Source organism: Fonticula alba (genome assembly GCF_000388065.1).
Source record: "Fonticula alba strain ATCC 38817 unplaced genomic scaffold supercont2.8, whole genome shotgun sequence".
NCBI classification, from domain to species: domain Eukaryota; order Rotosphaerida; family Fonticulaceae; genus Fonticula; species Fonticula alba.
Window position 1 is genome coordinate 61,699 of NW_009242978.1, and position 8,958 is coordinate 70,656.

The window sequence follows — 8,958 nt, forward strand, 5'->3', positions numbered from 1 at the left end:
CCCTGTGTTGGTGGGAGAGTGCGCGTGCGAGGGGGGACAACTCCAATGCCCTGGTACGTATGCACACCCCAGCCACCGTACTGTCGCTGGCCTGTCCTTGTCTGCTGGCCTCCCCCCCCCCCCCTCCCCTCCTCCCCCGTCCAGGCACTCACCCCTTCTCTCCGCCTCCGGCCGGTGCAGAGCCTGCGCGCCTTCGAGACCCAGCAGCCCATCCTCCCGGCACTCTACCTCCAGTCGGATGTCTACTCCACGGCCGTGCTCCTGTGGGTGATCCTCGCCCGGCGCGCCCCGTCCCATGGTGCGTGTCCAGCACCTGTCTTCCTGCCCCGGGCGCTCGCCCTCCTCTCCCACCTTCGGGCTGGGCGTCTCCCCATCTGGCCGCACTCACATGGCCTGCTCGGTGCATGTTGGCCCACTCACCCACTCACCCACTCACCCACACCTCTACACCTCCACACCTCTACATACACTCACCCACTCACCCACTCACCCACTCACCCACTCACCCACTCACCCACACCTCTACACACACACACACACACACACACACACACACACACACACACACACACACACACACACAGAAAAGCACCGGAAGAAGATTTCCCGCGATACACAGGCCGGCTGCCGCCCCGCCCCAGGGCCGGTCTTCGACCGTTGGACCGCCCCAGACGACCGAGCCGCTGCCGACCGGGTCCTGGGCCTGGTGGAGCGGGCCTGGGCCGCGGATCCAACGCACCGACCCACGGCCGGCGCCCTGCACCGGGTCCTGGTGGACATCCGCGCCGGCATGGCCGGGCCTGCCCCGGCCCAGGCCGAGAGCGGCCCACCCCCCGGCCCCGGGTGAGCCCTTAGCCATGGCCTTTTCCTCGGGCGCTCCCGGGGAGGCGAGATGCCTTTGCACTCGCCTCCCGAAGGAGAGCAAAAAAACAAACAAACAATAAAGACACATGCCTTGCCAGTGAGCGCCTACACACACACACACACACACACACACACACACACACACACACACACCGAGAGAGGGCGAGGGAAAGAGAGAGAGAGACAACGGCAGAGCAGGCCAAAGGCCGAGACGGCAACGGGTATAGTCGACGGGCGAGACGGGGGGGGGGGAGACTGAGCGAAGGGGGCCAAAAGGGAGAAGGTCGCGTAACGGCGCGCGGTCCGCTCGGCTTTCGCCCTGCGCCCCGGCCCGCCCCGCCCGCAGACGGGTGGGCGTTTGTCCCTTCCCGCGGCTGCCTGCGCGCGGAAGGAAAATCGGGCCCGGGGCAAAAAGATGAGGAATTGCGTCGACCGGGAATCGAACCCGGGTCTACCGCGTGGCAGGCGGCAATTCTACCACTAAACCATCGACGCTTATTCCACGGCTGACACGCGCCCGGGGAATATATACCCTCTCCGAGCTGACTTTCCCGTGCGCGGAGCACCCAGTGGCGGTGCCGTGTGATCAGCCCCAGGTCAGCTCCCGGGAAAGCGCATCACGAGCACGGCCATGTGCTCTTCCAGGCGCACGGGGCGCGAAAGCCCCACAAGCCGGCCATGCCCCCCCCCCCCCAGCCTCGCCGGGACGGCATGGCTGCCCCGAAGAACAGGAAGTCCCGTCCTGAGGCCGAGAAGTGCGGGCGGCCGTGCGTGCGCCTCCCAAAAGCCGAGGCAAGACCACAGGGCTCGCAATGACGCCCGATGTTCGGCTCCCCCTCCTCGCCGCCGGCCGGGGCCGACTCCCGGGCCCCTCGCGACTCCGGCCTCATGCCGTCCCGCCCCCTCCCCCAGGAGAGGGTGAGGGCCAGGAACTGCATGGCCAAGGCGCTGCGCTTTAAATCCCCCAGGGGAGTCCCTTCCCTCACGCCTCGATAGCTCAGTTGGGAGAGCGTGTGACTGAAGATCACAAGGTCACCAGTTCAATCCTGGTTCGAGGCAACTTCCCTTTTGCCCGCCGACGCCGCCCCACAGAGGGACGGGGGCTGCGCCGGAGAAAAAAAAAACACCACGCCCAAGGGGGGGAAAGAGAGCATTTTGCCGCACAAAGGGGGGGGTGTATGCGCAGAGACAAAAGGGAAGGGGGGGGGGGAGAACACAAGGGCACACATGGGCGAACATCGCTGTCGCCATGGGGAGGGAGGGAGCCGCCGCGACGCGTCTTTTGCCGGGGACGCGCGGGGCCACGGGGAGGGAGGGGGAAGCACAGAGAAGAGATGCACAAGGACAAGGGAGGGGGGCGAACACGGGGAAGCAGACACCCCGTCGGGATGGACGCACGCCCACGCGCATTCTCGAGAACTGCAGAGCGAGGGGCATGGGAGCGCAGAGAGCGGACAGCGAGGGGGGAGGGGCCCGATGCGCCCGGCGCGACGCCGCCCGCACCACCCCTTCCGTACCTGGCCCCCTGGCCCGCGCGAGGGGGAGGAGGGTCGAGGGACAGGAGGGGGAGGGGGGGGGGGGCGAAGGGGAGCAAACGGCAAAAGCATGCCCCCTTCTTCTCCCGGGCGCGCCCGCGCGTCTGAGCCGGTCGTCCCGCATCAGGCCGAAACGACGTCGTCCGTGCGCTGGCGCTTGTGCCGGCGAACCGGCCACAAGTCGTCGTCGTCCTCGTCATCGCTGCTGGACGCGGGCCGCACCAGTCCGACGCCCGGCGCCGGCGGCGCATCCCCGCCAGCCAGATCCGGCAGCAGGGGGCCCAGGCCCGCCTCGGGGGTGCTGGCCGCCGCCGCCGCCGCCTCGGGCGCCATCGCTGCCACACTGTCATCATCATCATCGTCATCATCATCGCCGCCGTCATTGTCGTTGTCGTCGTCGTCGTCGTCGTTGTTGTCGTCGTCGTCGTCGTCGTTGCCATCACCATCATCGTCGTCGTCATCGTCATCACCGATATCCTCATCCAGCCCGTGCTGCCCGGGCGGCGAGTCGTCCTGCAGCGAAGAGAAGTAGTCCGCGTCCGAGGTCCCATGGCCCAGGCCGTCCACCGGCAAGAGCCCCTCCTCATGCAGGGACTCGATGGTCACGGCCGACGAGGAGCTACACGCACATACACAAAGTCAGTCACAGGGGAGCTCCCCCACCGCCGGTCGTCGATGGCCGTGGCCCACCCTCGCCGTCTCTCCTGCCCCCCCTCCCCCCCCCCCCTGGCACCAACACAAAAAGGCAAACACACAAATGGCCCGCCTCCGCGCGGAGCACGCACCCGACACCGGGGAAGCTCGAGCCATTGCTCCCCAGCAGGCCCCCGGTCACGGCCAGATGCCCACGGCGAACCTTGGAGTCGAAGTCCGCCAGCAGCTTGGCCAAGATCTGACACTGGTCCAACAGCAGGCCAATCGGCCCGCGCAGGTTGTACGTATGCCGCCGGCGCCGATGCGAGACCGGCGACAGCGTCCCCGCGCGGATTATTTCCACACGCTGGCGCGGCGGCTCGGCCACCGCCTCGTCATCGGCCACCAAGGCCGGGGAGGAGCCCCTGGCACTGGAGGCCGGGGCCGAGGACGCCGGCGACGAGGCCACCGGCGAGGTGGACCCCGACACCGACTCGTCCATCGCCTCCTCGTCGGCCTCCTCGGCCTCGGTGGCCGACGACGCTGCCACCGATGCCACCAGCGCATCCAGCAGCGGGCCTGGCAGGTGCGCCCGGCCGCCGGCAGCAGGGCCCCCACTCGGCCCGGCCTCGGATGCCGCCTCGGCCTCGGCCTCGCCCTCGCCCTCGGCCTCCAGTGCCAGGGGCTCCTCGCCGGTCAGGTCGCCCGGCTGCAGGAACCCACAGTACGAGCGCCACTCGGCCTCAATGGCCTCGATGGCCGGCGCCAGCGTCTCGCCCAGCAGGGCAAAGCTCCGCGCCAAATTCACCGTCGACAGCTCCAAGACCGCGCCATCCGACGGGAAGTCCCCGCCGCCGGGGCCCGGGTCGAAGGCCAACGGCCGGCCGCCGGCCGCCGGCTGCACCAGCGACACCGCCCGCTGCAGGACCCCGGTGGCCCCGGTGGCCGCCCCGGTGATGGCCACCACAAAGTCCAAGGCCGCCGAGTGGACAATATTGTCCCGCATCATGTGCCGGCGCAGGAGCTGCAGCAATGACATGATCACCGGCGTCGGGGGGGTGGCCGGCAAGAGGCCGGCGGCCCCGGGGCCCGCCGCCGGCGCGCCCCCCGGGCTGCCGGGGCTGCCACCGGCGCCCGACGACAGCGAGGAAGATGGCGAAGAAGACCGCGAGGGGGAGGACGAGGAGGTTCCCGGAGACGAAGAGCCCGACGAGCAGGACGGCGACCCGGGCAGGGACGACGAGTCGCCGGCCGCCGACCCCGGCGACCGGCCCGCCACCGCCTGCTCCTCCGGCTCCGGCGACGCCGGCCGCACCAGCGGATCATCCTCATCATGGTCGGCACCGGCGTCCGGGCCGTGGGCGGCCCGGCGCTGCTCGGCCGCCAGCCGCCGCTCGGCCGCCATGGTCACCAACGCCGGCGGGGCCACCGGCAACAACAAATGCCGGATGAAGGAGTCACTGCGCATGCTGATCACCGCTCGCAGGAGCCGCACCACGCTCAGCACCAAGTGCGGGCTGGACGCTCGCAGGAGCATCGTCAGCGCCGCCTCCGGGCAGGCCAGGACCTCCGGCGTGCCCGACGGGCCATCGGCCCCGGCTGCCGGGTGCAAAATCCCCCGGCCCAGCACCACATGCGTGGCATACGGATGCTGCTGCACCAGGTACGTCATCAGGTCCAGCAGCACCTGCAGCAGGTGGTTGGCGTCCGGCAATGGCGGCGGCGGCCCGGCCGGATCGACGTCCAGCGCCTCGCCCGGGGGCTGGTCCACCGTGGCCGTCGCCGGCCGATGCTCGCCCAGCAGGGCGTCATCCTCGTCGCCGCCGTCGCCGCCATCGCCGCCGGCCGCACGCCGGGCCGGCACGCGCAGCAGGGCCTCCTTCGGCCCGAGGCAATCCACCGCCGCGAAGTCCACCAAGCTCGGCAGGGGCAAAATCGAATCCGCATAGGCCGACGCCGGCCGGACAATGCACCCCGCCGGCCGGTTGGCCCCGGCGCTGACGACGCCCCGCCGGCGCAGGGCCCGCCGCAGGGCCGCCGGGTGCTCCACCCCGCGCGCCGGCTCGGCCCCATACCGGGCAAAGGCCGCCGCCGCCGCAAAGCGCAACGGCAGCATCAACTTCTGGGCAAACCCCCCGCGGAAGAAGATGTCCAGCAGCTCGTCGTGGTCCACCTGCTCTTCGTCCTCGCGCGAGGCCGCCCCCAGCGTGGACATCACCGAGGAGGGATTGTTCAGCAGGACCTTCAAAATCTCCTGCAGCTGCAGGCGCATGCCGAAGTCCGGCTCGCAGTGCAGCCGGTCCAGCAGCACATCCAGCAGGGTGCTGTGCGCCGAGCCACGCGGGCGAATCTGCCGCAGGAGCTCCTGGTCGCTGACCTCCGCCTCGAAGTGCGACACGGAGTTGGCCTCGCGAAGCTCGACTAACCCGCGAGCCCACACACATGCGCGGGCGCGCGCGCGGGAACACACAGAGGACGAAGCCCGGAAAGAGAAGCCAGGACAATCGGGGGGGGGGGGGGCAGGTCAGTCGGGGCTCCAGCGCGTGCCGGCCAAAAGGGAAGAGGGAGGCCATGGTGAAGGGCACAGACACATGGCCCCCCGCCAAAAAAAGGAAAAAGAAAAAAAAAGCCCCGGCCGCGCCCACTCATGCACGCACAGACCATGTGGGCCCGGATCAGCCCCGGGCGGTAGTCCAGCACCGAGGCCAGGATTTCCAGCGTATCGCGGCGCACGCGCTCCTCCCGATCCCACAGGGCCCGGGGGAAAACCGCAAAAATGCGCCGACTCTCCAGCATCGAGCCGTAGAATTCATCGCGGGCGCTCTCCTCGAAGTTCTTCATGTTGCTGCTGAGCTCCCGCAGCAGGGACACCCCCTGGCGGGCCTGGCTGCTGGGCATGCCGCACTGGATCGGCAGCCCGGCATACTCCGGCACCTCGACACCGCCCTGCGTCAGGGTGATCAAATCAAAGAGGGCCCCCATGTAGGCCGGGTTGTTGACCAGGCTGAAGGTGATCCGCCGCTGGTTGGTGAAGGCCACGCCGAACAGCTGCCGCGACACGAAGTCGTCGCTGCCCGGCGGGATGGCCGGCGGCTCGCGGATCTCCAGGCGCGGCATCTCCAGCAGCTCCGGCGCCAGGGGATAGGCCCCGGAGGCGGGCAGCACCACCGGCATGATGGCACTCGCCAGGTACTGCAGCTGGAAGGCCTGGTGGATGAGCTTCTCCATGTCCGGGATGTCATCCAGGGGCACCGGCTGCAGGAAGCGCCCCGGCGACTGGAGGAACTCCCGGTACGTGGTCGCCGGCCCGGTGGGCAGGTAGCTCGACGCGCCGGAGTGCGATGGGCTGTCGGCCGGGGGGGGGACCGGCGCCAGGACCGGGCCGTCTGATCGCGCACGCATGCACACCACCGGCGTTCGTGGGCGAGAGCAGAGGCGGAGGGGAGCACCAGCGACAGAGGAGCAGTGGAGAAAAAAAAAAGAGAGAGAAACCGGCACGGAGGAGCAGAAGGCCGGTGGGTCAGTCACATGCAAAAGAAAGGGGCCAGCCTGGCCGAGGGAAAAAAGAAAAAGGCCCCCGCCCCCGCGGACGCCCCCGGCGACAATGCGCGCGCGCACACTCAAGGATGCCGATGGTGGCAAGCAGGTTGTCGCCGATGATCTGCTCCAAGATGGCCGAGTCGTTCAGGAAAAACAGGCACCGGACAATGGTATACAGCGCCTGGAGGACATTCGTGGCGCCGATGTCCTCGGCAAATTCGAAGGTCTGGAAGAGGCTCGGGAAGAAGGTGGCGCTCTGAGGCCGGCATACAGCGAGGGCACAGTGAGAGACCATGGCACGGCCAGGGTGTGTGTCAGAGCCGACAGCGCGCGAAGCAGCAGAAGAGCCGAGAAAGAGCGACACCCATGGCCAGCCAGCCAGCCAGCCAGCCGCCGAACCAGCCCCAGGGGAGAGGGGACAGCAAAGAAAAGAGCAGGACCCGCCCCAAGCCGCGGCTCCAGGGGTGCGGGAAAAAAGAAAAAGAAAAAAAGGACGGAGGGAGAAGGCCAGCCCCCACGTACATGCTTGTGCAGTGCCTGGATGAGCGACTCGCGCGGGGTCATCAGCGAACCGAAGTGGTTGGACTTCACCTGCTCGACAATCAGATGCGCCGACAGGAAGCGCGCAACCCGGCCGGCCGTGGAGAAGTCCAACTCCAGCGCCGAGGTGTAGGTGGCCGCGCGCAATTGCTCCTGCTCCTGGCACAACTGGCCCCGGACCAGATTCAGCAAGTCCCAGATCTCGGCGAAATCCTGCGGCGACTGGAAGGACAGGGCCACATCGCGATCGACCCCGTCGTCCTCCGGCGGCAGGTCGAAGATCCACGAGTAGTCATCCGGCCCCGGGTCATCCGCCGACAGGGAAGGCATGCTGATGGAGGCGCCCCCGAGGCCGGGGTCGGCCGGCCGCGCCGGCGGCAGGAAGTGGTTCCCCACCGCCCCGGCCGGCGGCTCGCGCCAGATGATCAGCGAATTTTGCTGATGCGAGTAGTCCGTATTCGGGGAGATGACCGACCGCAGGAGGATCTCATCCCCGGTGGCCGGGCAGATGGCCATCCCGGTGCCGGGCGACGGGTCCGACGACCCCAGCGCCGGGGACCCGCCCCCGGTGGCCGGCCGCGGCCGGGTCACCTGGATGTAGTGCCCGCCGGCCGGGGCCGGCGGAATCGAGCCCCCGGCCGCCGCCCCGGGCCCGGCCGCCGAGCATGAGTACACCCCGATGCCGTGCGCCATCCAGTCCGGCCCGCGCAGCTTGTACACCTTCACCCGGCGACAGGGGGCCGCCGGGGCCACACCGGCAGCGCCGGTGGCGCCGGTGGTGGCCGCGGCGCCGGTGGCGCCGGTGGCGGCCTTGGCCGCGGCCTCGGCCCCGCTGTCCTCCTCATCACTGGCAGCCGAGGGGCTGCTGCTGCCGCTGCTGCTGCTGCCGGGATCGGCACCGGGGCCAGGCTCGGCGCTGCCACTATCCGGGTCGCTGCTGGCGCTGGCCGACTCGCTGCCATCGGCCGGGTGCATGTCGAGATCCTCATCGGCCCCGGCCGTCGGGGTCATGGCCATCGGGCTGCTGGAGGAAGAGCCTACGGGCGGGAGGGTGGCCATGCGGGGTTAGACAGGGGCCAAGGGGATCCGGAGGGGACCGGACGGGGGGAAAGCCACAGCAGCAAGAGGGGGGCGCGGAGGGACAAAAAAAGCCGCAGGGAAAGGGCCCAAGCGCACCGGCACTGCCAGGTGTAGTGGCCTCCTCGTCGGTGGAGCAGGCCCCGCCGCCGGAAGCCGACAGCAGGGCACCGAGGGCGGCCCCGGCTCCGGCGGCCCCGGCGGCGTCCTCATCCGAGTGGTGCATCTCCTCGTCGGTGTCGGCCCCGCCGGGCAGCCCGTCCAGCACCTCGTCAATGAGGGCCAGCGTCGAGGCGGCGTCGGCCCCGCCGGCGGTCGGCTGCTCGGCCAGCATGAGTGCCTCGGCACCGGCCTCCGGCGACAGGTGCAGGAGGGCCCCGGCGCCCTGCTTCAGCAGAGACAGGCTGACGGCCGCCGAGGGGGTGGCCACGTGCACGTGCGGCTTGCCGGCCGGCGAACCGGAGGGCACCTGCGGCGGTGGCGAGGCGCTGGTGCTGCTTGCCTCGGGGGTTTGCGGCGAGGCGGCCGTCGAGGCCCGGAGAGGGCTGGCCGGGTCGTCGGTGGCGGTGGCGGCGACGGCGGCGGATGTCCCGGTCACGGCAAGGCCGGCCGGCGGGGCGGGGGAAGGGATGTTGGGGGAAAGAGAGGACGTCTCGCCTGGCCCGGTGGACTCGGCGGGGGTGCTCATGGGATGGAACATCAACTTAGTCACTGCCGGAGAAAGGGGAGGACCAGCGCACCCGGACCGAGGAGGGAGAGGCAGGGGGGG

At 69.9% G+C, this 8,958-nt stretch overlaps 2 protein-coding genes and 2 non-coding genes across 4 annotated transcripts in view; 2 read left to right on the forward strand and 2 right to left on the reverse strand.

Annotated features, from left to right (window-relative positions):
* The window catches only part of H696_04692 (hypothetical protein), a gene marked incomplete at its 5' end in the record, with an annotated part of 9,688 nt that extends 8,815 nt beyond the window's left edge, over window positions 1-873 (forward strand). Inside the window, 2 exons of the mRNA XM_009498556.1 lie at window positions 181-298; window positions 585-873. Coding sequence (XP_009496831.1) covers window positions 181-298; window positions 585-847 — 381 coding nt within the window. The 3' untranslated portion in view covers window positions 848-873. The remainder of the gene's footprint in view (window positions 1-180; window positions 299-584) is intronic.
* Window positions 874-1,288: 415 nt separating this feature from the next.
* H696_04693 lies at window positions 1,289-1,359 on the reverse strand. Its single transcript has one exon. It is a non-coding gene; the product is annotated as a tRNA-Gly (tRNA).
* A 491-nt stretch (window positions 1,360-1,850) lies between these two features.
* H696_04694 lies at window positions 1,851-1,923 on the forward strand. Its single transcript has one exon. It is a non-coding gene; the product is annotated as a tRNA-Phe (tRNA).
* A 95-nt stretch (window positions 1,924-2,018) lies between these two features.
* Window positions 2,019-8,877, reverse strand: H696_04695 (hypothetical protein; the record flags this gene model as incomplete). The annotated part of the gene is made up of 6 exons (XM_009498557.1): window positions 2,019-3,018; window positions 3,185-5,453; window positions 5,690-6,418; window positions 6,651-6,828; window positions 7,095-8,149; window positions 8,289-8,877. 6 exons carry the CDS (start codon window positions 8,875-8,877, stop codon window positions 2,523-2,525), a joined length of 5,316 nt encoding a protein of 1,771 aa, XP_009496832.1. The 3' UTR covers window positions 2,019-2,522.
* Between the last annotated feature and the right edge of the window lie 81 nt (window positions 8,878-8,958).